At 40.2% G+C, this 20,947-nt stretch overlaps 2 protein-coding genes across 2 annotated transcripts; one reads left to right on the top strand and one right to left on the bottom strand.

Moving 5' to 3' along the window:
* Nucleotides 1-467: 467 nt before the first annotated feature.
* LOC131959954 (IgGFc-binding protein-like) lies at nt 468-13,092 on the bottom strand. The gene is made up of 19 exons (XM_059325167.1): nt 13,003-13,092; nt 12,795-12,818; nt 10,914-11,032; nt 10,283-10,561; nt 10,075-10,170; nt 9,770-9,935; nt 6,650-7,050; nt 5,984-6,560; nt 5,308-5,891; nt 4,601-5,153; nt 3,917-4,515; nt 3,518-3,675; nt 2,972-3,372; nt 2,603-2,799; nt 2,126-2,515; nt 1,821-1,978; nt 1,311-1,714; nt 1,059-1,150; nt 468-866 (listed from the first exon to the last, which is right to left on the bottom strand). Exons 1-19 carry the CDS (start codon nt 13,046-13,048, stop codon nt 468-470), a joined length of 5,643 nt encoding a protein of 1,880 aa, XP_059181150.1. The 5' UTR covers nt 13,049-13,092.
* Nucleotides 13,093-16,935: 3,843 nt separating this feature from the next.
* LOC131959898 (neurexophilin-1-like) lies at nt 16,936-18,755 on the top strand. Its single transcript, XM_059325121.1, has 2 exons — nt 16,936-17,158; nt 17,759-18,755. The coding sequence occupies exons 1-2, from the start codon at nt 17,099-17,101 to the stop codon at nt 18,497-18,499; spliced, it is 801 nt and encodes a 266-aa protein (XP_059181104.1). The 5' UTR covers nt 16,936-17,098; the 3' UTR covers nt 18,500-18,755.
* Nucleotides 18,756-20,947: the final 2,192 nt, after the last annotated feature.

The raw sequence follows: 20,947 nt of genomic DNA, 5'->3' as shown, positions 1-20,947 counted from the left end.
TGGGTCGTGGAACTCATCATTTGGGTTGCCATTGAAATTTCCACAAAGTCCACATGTTTTCCCTCTGTATCAATCACAATATCTTGATAGATTGAAGCTTCATGTATGAAATATATATGACAACATCGGTTTTAGAATATAAACAGAAAGAATTCAAACATGGCATTTACCTGTAACTTGAAGGCACAGAGACATACACTGTATACCATCCATCGTACTTGACACTCAGGCCAAAATCAGCACTGAGATATGTGTTAGATCCACTTCCATAGATAGAAACATGACTTCCATTCAAGAGAACAGGTAGGTCTCTAGTTACTCCATTCACCTGTAACATTGGAAAAACAGAAGTTTGATAAACAATCGCAGATTTATGTTTGTGTTGCAACCATCTGGTGCTTGAGAAAAATGATATCTGTCTTATCAAGTGTAGATACAATTTCATAGAAAATGTCTGCAATGGTTGTTTAACTCACTTTTACCACACCTTGGCTCTCCCTCGACATATGCACTTCATAGCCCCACACATTTACAAAAACTTCAGCTGTGATTGACACCGTCGAACCTCTCCACGGCTCGTTCTTTGCCTCCACTGAAAAGTTATGGAGCCCATCAGTTTCATTACAAAGGGTCGCCAACACATAACGGCAGGTTCCCTGGAAATCATAGGACTTGTGGTCAAAGGTGATGTAGTGTGGGTCCCCCCACACAGTGCAAGTAGACAGATCGTCAAAACAGCCCAGTTGGCCATTTCTGATGGTGCACTGTTGTGTAGAGGAGCAAGAGGCAGCAGAACAGTGCAGGTCACTGGGCGCATGGCATTCACATCGCTGGGTGCAACCTTCTGTCCAGAAGGACTGTCCAGCCTGCAACATAACAGACAAAATAACATGTTGTTAATGAAAATGTTGCTTATAGTAACCTTAGAAAGTATTAACTGGGATGTGACTTGCGTTATAGTAGAAGCCGTCATATTGACAGCCACAGCTTTCCACAGGGACACATCTTGTCCCACTCCTGAAGAAACCTTCATCACAGAAACAGCCCTCAGAGCAAACCTGCTCACAGGTGGCATCAGTGCTGCTGGCACAGGTGTGGCCACAATCTGTACCACACAACTCATAATGACTGTTGGCTGGACAGTCAAGTCCTTGATAAGTGAGGAAAGAAATGGTGGATTTTAGAAGGTTAAACCAGCTTAAGTCGGTTCCACAAATTTGGGAGAAGACAGTTGATCAGGAAGCAGGCAGTGACAACCAAATTAGACTGCTGGTATTAGTTTCTATGTAGTTGTGAAATAAGAAATTGACTGTTTGACTTACTGCAGGTAGTGTTTTGTCTCCAAGGGTAGATTCGAACATTAGCAGATTGACAGGCACTGACATATGTTTGAATGGCTCCGCACAGGGAATCAATACCGGCTACACAAACATCGAAAACACAGCTCCTGAAATATGTTGCTGGGTCCACGTGGTTGTGGCAGAAGCTGAGGGGGCCGTCAGCTGCCTGAATCACCTCACAATGGGCTCTGGCTGGAAGCTCATTGGTACACTCTGGGCAGGAGGAGCCACACCCATCACTGCAGGTGTAGTCGCCTTCCACTTTCCAAGCTCTTCCAAACTCATCTGGAGTGCTGACCATCCTTCCAGTTGGGTCGTGGAACTCATCATTTGGGTTGCCATTGAAATTTCCACAAAGTCCACATGTTTTCCCTCTGTATCAATCACAATATCTTGATAGATTGAAGCTTCATGTATGAAATATATATGACAACATCGGTTTTAGAATATAAACAGAAAGAATTCAAACATGGCATTTACCTGTAACTTGAAGGCACAGAGACATACACTGTATACCATCCATCGTACTTGACACTCAGGCCAAAATCAGCACTGAGATATGTGTGAGATCCACTTCCATAGATAGAAACATGACTTCCATTCAAGAGAACAGGTAGGTCTCTAGTTACTCCATTCACCTGTAACATTGGAAAAACAGAAGTTGATAAACAATCGCAGATTTATGTTTGTGTTGCAACCATCTGGTGCTTGAGAAAAATGATATCTGTCTTATCAAGTGTAGATACAATTTCATAGGAAATGTCCGCAATGGTTGTTTAACTCACTTTTACCACACCTTGGCTCTCCCTCGACATATGCACTTCATAGCCCCACACATTTACAAAAACTTCAGCTGTGATTGACACCGTCGAACCTCTCCACGGCTCGTTCTTTGCCTCTACTGAAAAGTTATGGAGCCCATCAGTTTCATTACAAAGGGTCGCCAACACATAACGGCAGGTTCCCTGGAAATCATAGGACTTGTGGTCAAAGGTGATGTAGTGTGGGTCCCCCCACACAGTGCAAGTAGACAGATCGTCAAAACAGCCCAGTTGGCCATTTCTGATGGTGCACTGTTGTGTAGAGGAGCAAGAGGCAGCAGAACAGCGCAGGTCACTGGGCGCATGGCATTCACATCGCTGGGTGCAACCCTCTGTCCAGAAGGACTGTCCAGCCTGCAACATAACAGACAAAATAACATGTTGTTAATGAAAATGTTGCTTATAGTAACCTTAGAAAGTATTAACTGGGATGTGACTTACGTTATAGTAGAAGCCGTCATATTGACAGCCACAGCTTTCCACAGGGACACATCTTGTCCCACTCCTGAAGAAACCTTCATCACAGAAACAGCCCTCAGAGCAAACCTGCTCACAGGTGGCATCAGTGCTGCTGGCACAGGTGTGGCCACAGTCTGTACCACACAACTCATAATGACTGTTGGCTGGACAGTCAAGTCCTTGATAAGTGAGGAAAGAAATGGTGGATTTTAGAAGGTTAAACCAGCTTAAGTCGGTTCCACAAATTTGGGAGGAGACAGTTGATCAGGAGGGAGGCAGTGACAACCAAATTAGACTTCTGGTATTAGTTTCTATGTAGTTGTGAAATAAGAAATTGACTGTTTGACTTACTGCAGGTAGTGTTTTGTCTCCAAGGGTAGATTTGAACATTAGCAGATTGACAGGCACTGACATATGTTTGAATGGCCGTACACAGAAGATCATGGCCTTCATTTCCCGAAACACAAACATCAAATACACAGTCGTTGAAATATGGTGCTGGGTCCAAATGCTCATGGCAGAAGCTGAGGGGGCCATCAGCTGCCTGAATCACCTCACATTGGGCTCTAGCTGGAAGCTCATTGGTACACTCTGGGCAGGAGGAGCCACACCCATCACTGCAGGTGTAGTTGCCTTCCACTTTCCAAGCTCTTCCAAACTCATCTGGAGTGCTGACCATCATTCCAGTTGGGGTGTGGAACTCATCATTTGGGTTGCCATTGAAATTTCCACAAAGTCCACATGTGTTTTCACTGCATTGATAACAACAATTAAATAAATTACGTATCATATATCAAAAGGTATATGGGGTAATAAATCACTTCAATAAAATTGAAAATAATGTTGTTTTAAGCATGTCAAAGCATTTCAATTATAACTTTAGTGAATGGCGGATACCTGAAATTTGCAGGTACAGAGATAAAGACTGTACTAGATCCATCATAGGTCACAGTCAAGCCGAAATTAGCACTCACAAATACACGACGTCCACTTGCATAGATTGACACTTGACCTCCATTCAAGAGAATAGGTACGTTTTTACTTTCTCCATTCACCTAAAAGAAAGTTTGAAAGAAAAACCTTCCTTTTGTACAACTTTCTCATAATGTTAATCTTCTGACAGACTAATTACAAATAATGCAAAAAAGATTAGTTTTGTTTTTTTCTTTTTAAGACAACATGTGCTTTTTTAATTTACATTTGAATTACTTTGTCAATTCTTTGCCAATTAGACTGAACCTCAATTATGCAACACAATCATTTTATAAGGAATGTCAGATTATTTGCACAACTTACTTGAACAACACCACTTCTTTCCCTCGACATATGCACTTCATAGCCCCACACATTTACAAAAACTTCAGCTGTGATTGAAACTGGCAATCCTCTCCACTGCTCGTTCTTAGCTTCCACAGAAAATTGGTGGAGTCCATCAGTGGCGTTACAAAGGGTTGCCAACACATAACGGCAGGTTCCCTGGAAGTCATAGGCCTTGCCATCAAAGGTTAGGTAGTGAGGGTCTCCAGAGGCAGAGCAGGTGCCATGAGGGTTGGGGTGGCAGCCATACTCACCCTCGACCACACGGCAGGACTCCTGGGAAATACAGGAATTGGGCCTACAATGGACTAAACCTGTAGTCCCATCACAGGTACAAAAGCTCTGACATTCTTCACCATTCCAGAACTGTTCCCCCCCTTGGCGATAGCGTCCTTGGTGATAGCACCCACAGGCTGTTGGTAGCACACATTGGTGGCCATTGAGAACAAAACCATCATCACACTGGCAACCCTCCTGACACACAGTGGCACAGGTGAATGGGAAAGAGAGGCTGGGGCAGGCAGAAGGACAATCGCTTCCACAGACTTCGTAATGACTGTTCAGAGGGCAGCTTTGCTCTAGAGAAAAACATAGCAATTGATTCAGGAAACTCATTGATATTATATCAAAATTACCTATACCAAAAGGATGCAGAGTGCTTACCACAGTCAGTTGCATTCCTCCAGTCTCCCAGTCTCACGCCCTTCTGTTGACATATTAGTGCATAATCTCGGAGGACCTCACATACCGCTGATGCTGGATCTGTAGAAGCACTAATGATGTACACACATGCATCCACATGCTCCCTTGGGTCCTCCATGGCCCAACACTGGGCAAATGGCCCATTTGGTGAGCTAAGAATGCCGCAGTACTCACTAGAATTGTAATTTGTTGTTGAGTTATTGTTAACGCTTTCCACACAGTGTGCAGCGAGGGAGCCATCTCTCCAACTGTCACCAAAGTCCTGAGAGCTGTTGACCAGGATGCCATTGGGTGTACGGAAATCGTCATGTGGGAGACCATTGTAATTACCACAGAGTCCGCCCAGTGAACCACTGTAGATACTGGGTGCGGTGACGCGCACAAAGTGGGGCCAAACTGTCTGCAGAGTCACACCAAAGGAGGTGCGAAGGATGATACTGTGAATGCTGCTGTGGTAGATTTGGATTCGATTGGATGCTGAGCTGAATGGTAGTCTGATCCGCTGACTGTCAACCTAAAGGGTCGTTTAAACAGCTGGTGTGAGATTTTATGGGTGACAACTTTTATGTGCTGTTCAAAAGAAGAATGGTACATGCAACACAGAAATAATCCCATTAATTTTAAAAATGTTTCACTGCATTAGCTTTTGTGAATAATGTATGACTCACCCAAACATTGCTGCCACTTGTCATTTCAATGGAGATTTGTGTTCCCTCTGCCTCAAACTTTAGCAACCTGGCAAAACCTTGCTGGCCTCTGGGCACTTTTTCTGCTGTCACCATGAAATGTGGGTGACTAGACAATCCCATTACTTTGGCAAGAGTCAATCGACATGCCCCAGGATACTGGTATGTCACTCCATCAAATGTGTGATATGAACCTGGGCCTCTTATCCAGCATGTTCCATGGCTGTCAGGTCTGCATCCTCTTTCTCCCTCCTCCACTCTGCAAGACTCTAATGGACCACAACCATGGGAGCGGCAAGTCATGGAGCCATAACTGCAGCTACAACGTCTCCCACAGTCATCATCTAGAATTACAGATTCTCCAGATCGGTAGTAGCGATCCTCAAAGCTGCAGCCACATTCAGCATGGCGGACGCAGACCCCACCACTGAGGATGTAACCTGAATTGCAGATGCAGCTCTCCTGAGCAGGGAGAGGACAGTTTTGGGTAGAATTGGGATTGGCACAAGTAGCTGGACATCCTGTGCCTTGGGATTCAAAGTGGCTGTTGTCTGAGCAGGGAATTTCTAGACAAAATAAATAAAACATTGATCTTGACATCATGAACATTTTTCCAAGAAGTTTATTTGAAATATTATTTATTGACTGACAGACTTACCACAGAAGCCTTTTCTCCTCCAGCTTGGCAGCTGTATACCATTCTGCTGACACTGACTTGCATACGAACTTAGGGTTTGGCACAGGATGGGTTGGTGCCCTTTTACAACACACAGATCATACACACAACTGTCTACAAAGTTCTGTGGGGGAAGTCGCTCATGGCAAACAGCAAAAGGTCCAGAAGTGTTCTGGAGGATACCACAATGGGCATTGTTGCTGTATAAAGATGTCTGATCTTCAGTACATTCAGCACAGTCCAGACCTCCACACTGTGCCTCACAACCAGGCTCATCGCCTCCTGCTGCTTGCCAGCTGTTGGCAAAAACCACATCAGAGCTCACAAGTTCGCCTTGGCGGGTTCGAAAGTCATCCTCAGGGCGATTGTTGAAGTTTCCGCACAGGCCACATGTTGCATTCTGGTAGGTGTAGGGCAAACTGATCCTGACATAATGATTTGTGTCATAAGACACCTCCAAGCCAAAGTTAGTACTGATGATCACAGAAAAACCTGACTCATAAACCTGAACCGTGCCGTTGCTAAGGGAGATGGGAGTGGCTGCAAAGTTGCCATTAACCTGTAAGAACACCAGCAAAGACATTGTTGTAAAAATATGAAATAAATACAAATATTACAATCAGTGAAGACTTAATTCTTATTACTAACCTTAGCTACACCATGACGTCCTTTAACAAGCTCAATAGTGTTATTGTAAACATGCACTTTGACCAGTCGTGTCCAAGAGACTCTAGTGCTGCCCCGGTGCTCGTTTTTGCCCTCTACTCTATAGTAGGGCAACCCAAGACCACATTGCTCAGAGAGAACATAAGTGCAGGTGCCCTGGAAGTGAAACACGCTGTTATCGAAGGTGTAGTAATGTGGATCGCCACTTATGATGCACGTGCCTCTCTTCACTGTCTGGCAGATGAACTGAAAGGCAGTATGTCGGCAGATTTGGGAAAAGGTGCAAGGCTGGCTTTGACACTGTAGGCCTGCTGAGGTGCACGTGCACTTCTGTGCACAGGTACTGTCGCTCCAGAATGAATCACCCAGCTGCACAGGTTCACCTTAAAAACAGAAAAGAAAATTGTTAAGCAAAATATAAACAAACAGCATCTAACCATACTTAAGATTGGCAATAGATTATCTGATCGCCAGTCTGACAGGCAGGCTACATTAAACACATTCCTATTTGCAGAGCTGCTGGGTCCGCGTACAATCCGTGTATCTGCAGTTCAACCCATATATGGAAATCAAATCAAGATTTGATTTCATGTTGTTTTTTATTTTATTTAAAAAAAACGGATTGTTTTATTCAAAATATGTCTTTAAAATATGAATTGTCATTCCTCATTTTTATTTTCCATGTCTCCCTTAACATAAGAAGATGGGAAATGAGACAAATAGAAAATGAAAAAATGGGCATTTTGTCAAATCCCCCAATTAATACATTAAGTTGATCAAACGTTTAATGGGTGACAGTTACTTTAGGGGAAGGCTTTGCTTACTGCTACTACTAATTACGTGAGGTCTCATGTAGGTTTAATTGCGTAGTTAAGTGAAATATTTGGTTAAATTTCTAGCTTCTTCCAAAGATGATAAAAAGACCTAATACGGCAACACAACATTATGTGAAGCAGGACGTAAGGCACTGCACTGACCAGTCCTGCAGTGTTATCCATAATAACGTGTGGGCTACATTAACGTTACTTTACACTGCCATTAATTTGTACATTAACGTTACTTTATACTTGATAATTGAGTTTTAAAGTGTTTTAAAATGAGATGTGGTGAAAGTTAGCCCTATATTCTGCACATGAGACAATGCACATCATTAGCTAGCGTTAATGTAGCTAGCAAGCTTTTGTTTTCCAGGATTGTTCCCCTGGCTCACATGTTGCACAGTGAAAGTGAGTCTTATGTGGAAACGTCATTTTAGAACAATTTTCTTGCAGTGGCCTTTCTAAAAAAACTGTGGTGAAAGTGACTATTCTGTTATGTTCAAGGAGTTGAAGCATAAGGCATTAGCTAGCCTAATGCTAGCTAACGTTAGTTGAACAGTGTTCTCCCACTTAAAGTTTCTTCACTTTTCACATTTAGCTGTGTACATATTTCAGTAGTATTCACCGTTCTTTTTGAACTGAATGTTTCTGATTTAGATAATCACCTCAGCTTAACAGCCTGTGTTGGTACTTGTCGGTCTCGGATGCATCTATTCATAATGTCCCATAGGTGCTTAATTGGATTTAAGTCAGGGGAACGAGAGGGCCAGTCAATGGCATCAATGCCTTCATCGTCCAGGAACTGCCTACACACTCTGGCCAGATGAGGCTGAGCATTGTCCTGCACCAGGAGGAACCCAGGGCCCACAAGATCTGAGAGTTTCATCCCGATACCTAACAGCAGTCAGGGTACCATTAGATGACATGGAGGTCTGTGCGACCTTCCAAGGATATGCCTCCCCATACCATCACTGACACACACACCAAACTGGTCATGCTGGATGATGTTACAGGCAGCATGGCATGGTGTCTCCAGACTCTTTCACGCCTGTCACATGTGCTCAGTGAGAACCTGCCTCATCTGTGAAGAGAACGGGGAGCCAATGGCGGATCTGCCAATTCTGATGTTCTCTTGCAAATGCCAATCAAGCTTTGTGTTGCTGGGCATTGAGCACAGATCGCAATAGAGGATGTTGGGCCCTTATACCACCCTCAAGGAGTCTGTTTTTGCCTAAAGTTCAATACATTTTTTGCATGTTATTCATTTTTCAGAATATATTTACCATATATGACCTAGATTAATTTACGTCCGACCGCTTAGGAACTGAGTTGGAAACTATGTAAATACATGGCCAAAATGAACATCTCTATTTGACCAAATAATCATTTAGTAATATTCTCAATAGCTTTAATGGATTCCTTGACCCTAAAAATGTAAATTTTGACACCAAGATTGACCTTCTAAGTGGCTTGGAAGATATATTGGTTCTCATTTTTATTTGGCTGCCATTTCCAATCGGCAATCTTGATGAAGTGGCTCCCATCAAAAATTGAAACTTATGCTGATAGAGAGCATGTGGAAAAAATGGGCTGCTTTTGTCCGGCGTGTCCCCTTTCTTCTCAAGTCTGGTCCTAATCCGCCTGACGATTTGTGTTCCTCCTAGACCAGAAATGCTGGTGCCTGATACATGTTTTGGTCATGTAATATTCTTATTAGCCTATTTGCATGATAGATAAGTGATTATAAGTACAACTATATATTAAAGCAATTGATTACAAGCATATTTATGCGAAAAATAGGTATAATGTCCCTTAAGTAGTTGCATATTTGTCCTTTTTCATATCGCTTTGCCTAGTGTTGGTGGCTTCCTGCCCATCTTGGACGCCATCTTGAAAATTACACCTTTCTAGTGGTCAGATTTTGGTAAACTTTTAGTATGTTATTAAGGACATCTAATACCACAAAAAAACCCAGCTGAGAAATCTTTTGTTGGGTGTTTTTTTTTTCATTTATGCACCCACCTAATTATCAACCATTTGAACTAGTATTTATTTCTTGGCAATTTATACAAGCCTAGGCTACACTTAAATCTAATGCACAATTTGCAAAATAAGGTACTCACCTGCAGACAGCTTATTTAACATTCATTTGTTCAAAACATTTTTTTCAGTGTTGTGCATATATATATTTTAGGATTGGCCACCATGGATACGCATCATCATAACGTAAGTATGCATAGATTACAAAGTGGTACATGTGGTCACAAGGTGTGTCAGAGCATACCATTAAAAGTGCAGCCTCTTGGTCCATGGTCTGTCCGGAAAGCCCAGCGACCGGGTACATTGACATTGCTGCCCAGTCGGAAACTTGAAAGCATGCCTGTTGCAGTATTAGAGAACGATCCAGGGATGGAGAAATGATGTGTGGACTTGAATGTGTCATAACCAGCCTGTAACATACAGCACGTCATATAGATATACATTTGTTTAATATTGATCATATTCACAATAAACTGCATCCACTGTATTTGATTTCAGATACAGCAACTCAACTTATTTCTTAATTGATTATTTATAACTGGTTCTGACCTGTACAGCGCGATTTGTTGGAGCTATATTCCCATAATTCATCAGGATAAATGACTGCTGGCCACCAGAGATCAAGACTGCTTGGACAGTTGTGCGCTGGGGGGAGGGGGGAGGAGGGGGGGGGGGGGGGGGGGGGGGGGGGTTAATAGTACTTTATACAATGGGATGTGAGTATTTATTTGTTTAGTTGTAATTTAGATTGACTTACTGTTCCTGAATTTGGAAAATAGGCAACCTCAAACCATGTTGCAACAAAGACCCAGTTAGCAATAAAGTTTAGTCTTGGGAAATACGTGTTAATGTCCGCTGTAGCTCGTTGAAGCACAGTGCCACTGGTGTATTGGTTGAAGAAAACCTGACCAACTTCTCTGTTGTCGAGATCTGTCCAGAATGGAGCGATAATGTCTCTGGTTCCATGCATTGGAAACCTCTCAGGTATAAAAACTTGCCATGGCGTGTCAAATGTCAAGTGTCCATTGTGGTTGACCTGAAAACAAAGTTGGAGAAAACAGTTCTTTCAATGAAAGAATCAGGTGACTCTGACTATAATATTTTATAACATAATCTCATGAAATACTGGCACAGTTTGGCTTGAGAATGTTAAGACAATATTGTGAGATGTAACTCAATATTGACGATACATTTGTGAAAACAATACTCTCTTTTCTGAATTTACAGGATTACATTTCACTGAAATTGTACCTTGTATTATTTCATGTGACAAATAAATGTGGAGATTGATAATCTATTCTGCAGTTACATGGGAGGTTATTAGGTAAGCAGTGATTTTTCAGTCCACAAACATTCGACTGTTGTATTTGGACAACAATGTTACATACATAAATCTGATTGTATGTCCGACCAAAATAGAAAAAAGGTTGTTGCAAGGGTATCAGAGGAGAACTTCCATCATCTTTTCGAGAGCTTGCAGTTCCTCTCATTTGGTAAAGGACGGGACCTGGGGAGAACACAGAACAACAATACAGTCACTAAAAACCAACATGGTAACAGACTTTTTAAGGATCATTGCAATCAGTCATAGAGCCCGACCAATAGATCAGTTGAATTATATTATCAGCTGATATTGGTCAATCACACACATATCTGTATCACTGTATTTGTTGTCTGATATGTGCCCATATGAAAACTTTTACACACAATATATAATATAGTGCACAAACAGTGTTTGGGGTGATTAAGAAAATGCAGTAGTGATGTTTATTTAGCTTCAACTTCAGCTTCATCTTTGCATTGTGCTTGCATTATGTCTTAGATTATATATTTATTCTTACATACAAAATATTATTTCATAGAGCAAAGCCAAACAGACTTTGAAACACTTTAATTATAACAAACTCGACTGACAGCTTTGCATAACTTCAAAATTCTTTACTGGCACCCAAATTTAATCCACAGATACAACATATTTTGAATGTATAGTGCAATGATAGAATATATAGATTGCACATGATTATAGAATAGTGACATTGCAAAATCACTTCACTCTACATGTATCATTTAAAAACAATTTGGCAAAAAGAAACCATTTTCAATAACCAGATCATGTAAAATAAATATTAAATTTGGTCACAATATTCACAAATATACAGTAGAAATTGAAACGGAACTGCAGGCTGTTTACACAGAGCAGAGAAAGAGAAAAAAAAGAGGCTGAAGGCACAGGTTGTAAACATGTAAGTAGTTAAATATGTATTACATATGGACCCCCTATTTTTCCCCAGTATCTGTAACAGTTGTGGACACTTAAATATTGTATGTATATATACATTTTTTTTATTCCCATTTCTGTAAAATAAACTATGAAAGAAATTCAACTTACTTCTGTTTTTATGATTAATGGAATTACAGCTGTGCTAAGTGGAGCTATACTGCACAAAAGATTCTCCCTACTTCTGGCCATGATTTTTTCTGTCTCCACAGAGGTGTGAAACTTGACAGGGGCGACAACAACAAAAAAGAAAAGAAAAGGAACATCCTGGGATTCAAAGGGTAGTGTTTTTTTTAAATGCCTTTATACATTTGTGTCATTTCACCTCAGTCACTCTGACTGGACCAACAAATCAAGAGAGATAAAGCTCCATTACTGCGGTGATATATATATCAATATTGTCATGGGGGGGGTTGTTCTCTACTGCTACTACTACTAAACATCACTAAATAAATATTTTATAGTTGACTTATTGTTCTTCTGTTGTGCTAATATTTAGTATAGAGTATTTATCACATTTCAAACTACTTTGCTGGCATTGTTATATTTTTTACAAATGTAGGTTTCAAGATTAGTAATTCTGTGTTCCTCACGTAACTTAAAGAAATAGTGACTTAAGACCATTTTTTCCTCTTTCAGGTGACAGGAAAGAAAATAAGTCCTCCTAAACTGTTGTTGTGTTCAGAATGATAGAAAACAATTAGATACAAAATAGAATGTAAGCTCCACAGGATGAATCTTATTCCTCTGCAACTATCATATAACAGTTGCCGTTAATAGGAGAAAAAAATCTCCCGGGGGAGCATGCCCCCAGACCCTCCGAGATTTGGGCTAATACCTGAATGTTTACGATGAGTTACAATATCAATCATATAGCAGTAGTATTAAATAAAAGCACACCGGTGCAATAGATGCTGCGACATATTGAATATGGCATACTTGTGTGACTGGCAAGCTAAAAAAAAAAAAAAATCAAGATTTATCCACTTACTCGAGCTCTGGGGAGTCACCAAGCCTGAAAAAATGAACATAAATGAAGATGCACATAAACAAATTATAGATACATCTCAGAAATCAAATATAACACTAAAGTTAAAAAAAAAAAGTTAAGTAAAAATGTATATTTACACCAGGCAATGAAATAACATACATATAAACAATAAAATTAAATGAGATGTGATTTGATTGAGAATACTTACTCATCATCCCTAACAGCAGCACAGTTAACATGACATGACATGCCATGTTGCCAGGCAAATCAGACCTGCAGTAGATTCAATTCTATCATTAATTATAATAAAACACATATTATTCCAGTACTTGGAATTAGAAATACGCATATGCATTAAAAAATATGGTCCACAAAAATAAGTCATTACCAGGTGATGCTGTCCTGTTCCCTCACAGGCAATGCTGATGCTGCAGGGCTAGAATGAGGCTTTATACCAAAAAAAGAGGTCAGAATAAAGTCGATCTGACTTCCTCATGCCACATTGTCCATAGAGAAAAATGAACATTATCAAATGGTTTTCATGTTGAAACACAAGATGTAACTCTCGGGGCAATTATGGCTAAGTCTCAAGAGACATGTTCCAAAAGGTAATTCAAAAACGTATAATATCACTATTGTAGGTTTAACCATTAGCTCTTCTACTGCCAAAGTAATGGCCTACTTTCCTTTGCTGTATCCTGTTCAGTGATGATAAAGACGAAACATGTCAGCTGTGTATCCTTGTTTCAGATTTCTCCTCTGTATTTCATTAGACCTTTGATGCACTGATTATCAAATTGTAATCATTAGCTTTATGTGTTTGATTAAAAGTGAAGGGTTTCATGAAAGCTTATGTCAGTTTTAACACACCATGAAGGTGCTCAAAGTGTTTGCTTGTTGCTCAGCGATGCAGCTTGAGGTCAGTTTGGTAACAACAAACAGGGAAGTGTGTATCACTGTTTATACTTTGTCCTGAATTGGATATTTGATAATCTTGTAGCCTACTTGCTTCCTTACTGTAATTCTGACCCCAGAACAAAACCTGCAACATGATCTGAGTCACATGCAAAGACAGACTGCTAGGGAGGAGATATTCCAGGTGCAAGTTAATCCAAAAATGTGTGAGCCACAACAATCAACAGCATGTGAACAAACTACATCTACTGGCCTCACATCTCATCTTTACCTTCTACTTAACGAGGCAAATTAGGAGTTTGAACATTAAAGCTGCTGCGAAATATAGAGTGTGAACGTTATCATTCGTCTTTCATTTATTGTAATAACAATTGTGCAGCTGCTGAGATCTGATCTTAATGTTCTAATAAGTCACATCTTCCTGTTGGGTCAATGCCCAAATTTAAAATTCTTTGCAGCAACAACAGACCCAGCGAGCAATGTTTGAGAGGGATGAAATGTCATTGACAGCTGCTGGCATAGCACCAAAAATCTTACATATGCTGCTTCAGAGGGCCTCTTTTCATGCTGATGACAGCCCTGGCTGAAGGTATTGTGTTTTTTGTTTTCTCTTATTTTTATCTCGACAACATACCTAGTTTTGTAGCCGTAACCTTTACGGTTAAGATGCCATCGGGTCAACAAAATCTGTCCACCGACCGGCCAAAAGACGCAAACCCATGCCAAGTACTCAAAACTCTTTTTGTGGAAGCAAAAGCCCTCACTACAGAAGGTGTCTGGAAAAAAACATTTTGCCACACACCCAAACTCTGTGATCATAAAATTGTATAGAAATTTTATTTGATAGTACAGCTGAAGACTGATGAGAGAGAGAGGAGACATCATGCAGTAAAAGCCACAAGTCGGACATTTTACACAGCATACTATATTATGACATTTTTATATTTATTATATTTGAGATATTTATGTACTAAACTAAAAAAAATGATTTTATACTATGACATTTTATAGTATTATTCATGTCATACTTTTCTATGACTACGTGTTTGTGACATTATTTTGTGATACATTTTTTATGTCATAGAAACTGTCATAAAAACTGCATAGTAAGTTAAAAACTATCCTAAAAAGTCTTCAGGTCAAAGGGAAGGGGGCGCTCTGAGGCAGCAAATGTACAGATAGTTTTGCCACGGCACCAGCAGTCACTCACACTCATCTTTGCAGGGTTTGTTGAGGTACGTGGTGTGAAACTGAACAAACAGGAAGGTGTGGCTGATGGCAACATGATTCATCCGATCTCTGCAGCTGCACAATTTACTGCATGTTACACAATTGTTACTTGAGTAGATGAAAGGAAAATGAAAAAATATTCATGTATCTTATCCATAAAATTGTCAAATTGTCATAAAACAAGCTATGTCACAAAAAAAAGATCTAATAAAAATCGGCATACTATAGTATACCATAAAAAAATAAAATCGCCAAAGTACTATGCATTATGTTTTTTTTCTCGATTTAAATTAAAATTAAGATTTTAAAACAATTTGAACCCCTTTTTCAGTACATTTAACATTCCAGCGGCCGCATTTTTCCAGTTTTTATTTTCTTCTGGAGGCTGTAGAGGTCAATTTGCAAAGTGAGGCTATTTTTTATTTGACATGGTGATTTTCAAAGATGTCATGTGGCCTCTGACATAATGCTATCTGAATGAAAATTGGGCTTCTCGGTTCCCACAAGTCTCCATTTTACATCCTTTGTACTGATAACATGCAGTTTAAGACAAAAAAACAAATAGTTTTTTCACATGCATTTAAATGTGCTATGTCCACCTACTGTATTTGAATAATTGTGCATAGTAGGGGTCCCTAAACAGGCTTTGAATTACATAAACTGGGTATCAGTTGAGACTCAAGTGGATTCAATGGGCCCAGTTTTCTTCATGTGGGATGATGTTAGTCATCAGTAGTAGCCAGTTCATTACAGTGAGGGCCTTTCCTGAGTCTCGACCTGCATAAAATGAGCAGCTGTGACCTCTAGAATTATCACAGCCTCATGAAACTTTACAACCACAAACTAGAGACCCAGAGCATTCAGATGATGCAGCTTTCCTATGTATATTGACAGTAAAGGCATAAAATCATAAAGACATGATATGGGGTATACAATATTACCAGATATCCCCCCTGAGGGAAATACCATAAAACCAGGGTCCTGAATCCTAGTGGAGATTATTATTGACCTTTATGTAATCCCAGAACCTGTCCCAAGGGGTCACCCTCTCCCTGTCATCACTTAATCTACTAAGCATATATTCATAGGATGCAGTTTCAGTCATTGTGCTGACCCATTCTTTCACCTGTGGAATTTCTGATGCTTTCCAATGCCTTAAAATGACTTGACGAGCTGTTGTGTGCCTACCGAAATTACAGAAAAGTTACATTTAGTAATATTAGGTAACTGAGATGTATCCCCCAGTAAACAGAGTTCTAGGCTTGAGGAGATTGCTGCTCCGAGCCAGTTACTCAAAATATTTAGAATCTGAATCCAGAAAGATCTGATTAACACACATTCCCACATACAGTGGAGAAGGGTTCCAGTTACCTGTTTACATTTCCAGCACAAGTCAGTATCCAGTAATTTCATCCTAAACAGTCTAGATGGTGTGTAGTAGTGTCTATGTAACACATTATAGTGTGTAAGTTTACCCCTTGCCTCTGTGGCATTTATTGTTGACCTGCTATCTCCCCTTAACATCCACTGCCCACAACCCCCAATTCTCAACAAAGAGGAGTCTGAATGGTGAGGTTATTAATAATGTTGTTTATAAGTGAATACCATTTCAACCAGCCTGCACTTTCCTAATTTACCACACAGTGGCAGTATCACATTGTCTTGGATTAGGTTTCCTCATGAGAATGGAAATAAATCTCATTCATCTCATTTGAAGCAGTGTCACTTGAATACTATCATCACCCAGAACATGATGCAAGAAGTTTTTCAGTGGCAGAGGAGAAAAGTGGAGAGAAGTTCAGACAGGACATCCAGTGTGATACTGTTAACACTGCATATCCTGAAAGAAAAGAGTTTGTGAGTGTGACTGGGTGGGTGGGTCTTTGAGAGTGAGAGAGAGAGTGAGAGAGAGAGAGAGAGAGAGAGAGAGAGAGAGGGGGGGGGGGCAGAAAGCGTGTTAAAAACCTCGAGATCTGGCTAAGCCTCCCAGTGTGCATTCTGTGAGCTGAAGCTGCAGCACACTGATGGTTTCTTGCTGTAGTTTCTCGGCCAGCATTTAATGCGGATGCAGCTTTTCATCATGGACTTTCAAAACTTAGCTCGGCCTGAATGAAGTTCAGGGGAGAGTGGATGGATTTTAAGACAGAAATTTACGCACGATGGAGTTGTTCGCCAGGCGGTGCTTTGTTTGGATACTCCTGGAGGGAACCTTTTGTCTGGTAAGTAAAAGAAAAGGTTGAAAAAAAATGGGCAAGCAGCTGGAAACTAGCAAAGTGCTCCAGAAGTGTACAATTTTGAGCCTCTGACACTTTGCATGAATCTTTGTAATATCGAATTAGCCTGGCTCTATTTTACATTGTAATTTTATGGTGCTCCCTATATGTTTGTCCATAATTATGTTAGTTAGTTATTTGGGAGTTTTACATGCCAGAATACACTATAAACTAATTAGATATGATGCATTTTTGCAGGCTTATCTACCAACAGCATTTGAGTGTAGTTAGATCATGTACAAGATTAAATCCTAATTTACAGACTATTACATTGGTCTTTATCAAAAGGTCCAAATCTGCGCAATTAGTACATTTGATGCTTACGTATGTTTTTATGTCAATACCTGTAAAATTATGAATGCAATTTTTTTTAGTTGATTATGTTCCATCATTGTTCTATTTTTGCTGCAGTCTTTCTCAGTTTCTGAGGGTTTTTTAGCAGTGTTTTGGAGAATTGGAATGAGTATTAACTGTAAGCCTGAATATTCTTATCAATTTATTTCCACTTGTACTCAATGTCCAATTTTTTTCTGATTTTCTTTCTAGTTGGTTCTAGGGCAACATCATGCCAACTTCACCTTCAGCAAGACAGCATCACCTGAACTCAACAGAGATCAAGACCCGCCTGTACAAAGAAACTGGGCGCTCCACACTCAGAGTTTGATTCAGAAAACCAAACAACCCATCAGCCCTTTGATTCCTCTTTCAAAGCAGGGACTTCTGGAAATACTTGGAGGAAACTCCCAGTCACACTCCAACCCGTCCTTAAAGATAAAGCTTCGCCCCATCATGAAAGTCCACGGAACATCTAAATTCTCCAGGACGTTCAGTTGGGGGGACTTTTACTCAAACATCAAAACCGTCAAGCTGAATTTGCTGATAATGGGCAAGATCGTGGATCACGGGAACGGCTCTCTTGGGGTCTACTTCCGGCACAACTCCACAGGTGTGGGCAACGTGTCTGTCAGCCTCGTCCCACCGATGAAAGAGGTGGAGTTTGATCTGGAGCGTCAAAGCGTGGTCAACCCCAAAGACTCGAAGACGTTCAACTGCAGGGTGGACTACGAGAAGACGGAGCGCAACAAAAAGGTGATGCTGTGTAACTATGACCCATCCAAGACGTGTGCTCAGGAGCAGACCCAGAGCCACGTCACCTGGATGTGCTCCAAACCTTTTCAGGTCATCTGCATCTACGTGTCTTTCTACAGCACGGACTACAGACTGGTTCAAAAAGTGTGTCCAGACTACAGCTACCAGAATCCAGCAGCCTACATGCCCACGGGTTAGCCAAGGACACTTGGGAGAATAATGTTTCACAAAAGAAAAAGGGACTCCAAAGTTTAGCATTTCTTTGAAGAATGTGTTACAATTTACCAAACAAAGCAAAGTAAATGTTTTAGTGCAATATCTTGCTTGTTGTAGACTACAAGAGTTGTATTAGACCGTTTTTATCAAATGCATATAATTAGGACTGCAGCTTACAATTATTTTCATTATCAATGGATGTGACCAGTGTTTTTCACGATACTAGTTGTTTGTTTGGTTTTATGAAATGACAAAGTTATGAAAAAGCCTCATCTCAATCTTTACTATCACATAAAACAAATAAAAGCAGGAATTCCTAAAAATGACTGCAGCAACGTACTGTTCATCATTTTCTTTTTAAAAACGCTGACATGATTGTCAAAATAGTTGTCAATTCCTTTTTTATCGACCAAATCAAATAATCAAGTCATCCTTTCTGCTCTACACGTAATCCCTGTGTTTTAGTTTGCAAGGGCTAATATACAATTTTAGTTTGTCACAATGAAGATGTCAGATGATATATTTCCAACTCTTATTTTGCATTTACTATGCACACTTTTATCCTTTTTCTGTTGTGCATTTCCTGACAGACTTTACTGTGTGTTGCCCAAAAAAAACCTCAAAGAAGAATAAAAAAATAAACGGAGGTGCCACTGCATATTCAGTAGGCCTACTTCACAAGAGGGCTTTTTAGAGCTAGATTTGTGAGTTGTTCACTTGAATTAGTTATTTGGTTTAATCACTGTGCAGTCCAAAGGTTTGGGTCTAAACAGTGAACACCATTAAGAACTTGGGATTTCAGCTTGTTGGGAAAGTGCTTCGTCTTTGGTTCTGTAACATGTCAGGCATTAAAAGTTATAGTTTCCGGGCTGTTGTTAGCCGTCTTGTGGGGCCTCGTGTATCAAACACTGCGTGACTTACTTACTGAAAGATTGGTACTAACAAAACTGGGAACGTACGTACGTAAATTTCAATCTATGCTTGCGCCAGGTTCTGTACAAGCACATGCTCGAGCCACCAACCCCGTCCTGGCTCCTCCTGCACATGACGCTGCAAAACTGAATAAGAAGAAAAAAAGAAAAAAAGTCCAGGTTACATCCATGAAGGTGTTCTTAAAACGCTAAATTGTTCCTGTGTTCTTAAAAGGATGAATCCTATCTCATGGTAAGTTGAAAAACTGTGCCAGGTGTGCCTCATTAGCAGGTAAACGCCCAATAAAGGGCACGAGACTGCCGTGTCATGTTCGCAGTCACACACAGAAAAGCGAAAAGTGCCCCAAACTTTAAAAAAAACCCAAATTACTTCTGCGGGAATTTAATGCCAAATGTGCTGTATTCATTAACAGCGGAAGTGGATATAAAATAAGACGCGAAAACAACCAGATGCGTGTGTGCGCCTCTTGGAATAAGAGAGATATATTCAAGCCCCAGCCTGCAGCAGACTAACTCACTAACTATTGGACGGCATTAATCTCTATTGGCACAGATGATGCAAATTTAACGGTTGTGTTTACTTAAGTTTTGCTTTCCAAAAGAATAAATAAATCTTAAAAATATTATAAAAGACAAAAATAACAGTAATATAATTGCCATAACATTACATAACTGTAAAAAAAATTTTCCACAAACAAGTCAGTTCTCAAGTGTTCTCCTTAGTGGGCATAGATCTTGTTTTTACCTCAGAACAAATCCCATTTCATTTCACTGCGAGATTGATCCGTGCAAGGTTGAAGTCCTGATTTCCAAGGTGGACGCAGGGGAAAAAATGCTTTATGGGATCAGCAGCAAGTGAAAGAGACGGAGTGGCAGAGTGTCATCATGGCTGTGAAAGCAGCTCCATCAGCGACCAGTACGATGGCAGCAGTCATACATTCTTATCATAGTCAAGTCAAAAGGCTAAAGTCTAAGTCCAAGAGATCTGAGTCCACACCTTTGGCTATTATATATATTATTGAATTATTATTATTATTATTACTGCATTAATGGGTAAGTAGCAATTTGAAGCTCATTTGAACTACTTAATCTTTGGTGCATCTGAAGAAGCGTATGTCATTTTTAAGATAACCATTGGTCTGTGGAGCTTTGAATAAAATATAGTGCAGTTAAAAACAATTTTGAGAGAAATGTTTAAGGAAAAGCAGCAATGAAAATACATATTAGACATGCACTTGAGTACATCTCACGTGATTTGTTACTTTCCACCACTGTAGCACGTCAGTTGCAAGGACACATTATTATAAACAGCTCTAATGAGTGAGCTGGAGTTCAAGAGATGACTAGAAACATAGATCATACTAGCTGAGATTTGTTTAGAATGATGCTTATGCCTTAGGTTTCATAAATAAACTTTGAATTGTGACACTAAATGTCATTAAAAAAAACTTCCCTTTAGATGTGATCTGTTTCTGTGAAGCCCCTTAACCATTAAACG

Source organism: Centropristis striata, chromosome 21 (assembly GCF_030273125.1).
Source record: "Centropristis striata isolate RG_2023a ecotype Rhode Island chromosome 21, C.striata_1.0, whole genome shotgun sequence".
Lineage (NCBI taxonomy): Eukaryota > Metazoa > Chordata > Actinopteri > Perciformes > Serranidae > Centropristis > Centropristis striata.
The sequence above is the reverse complement of the archived record's forward strand: the minus strand, read 5'-3'. Positions and strand labels throughout refer to the sequence as shown.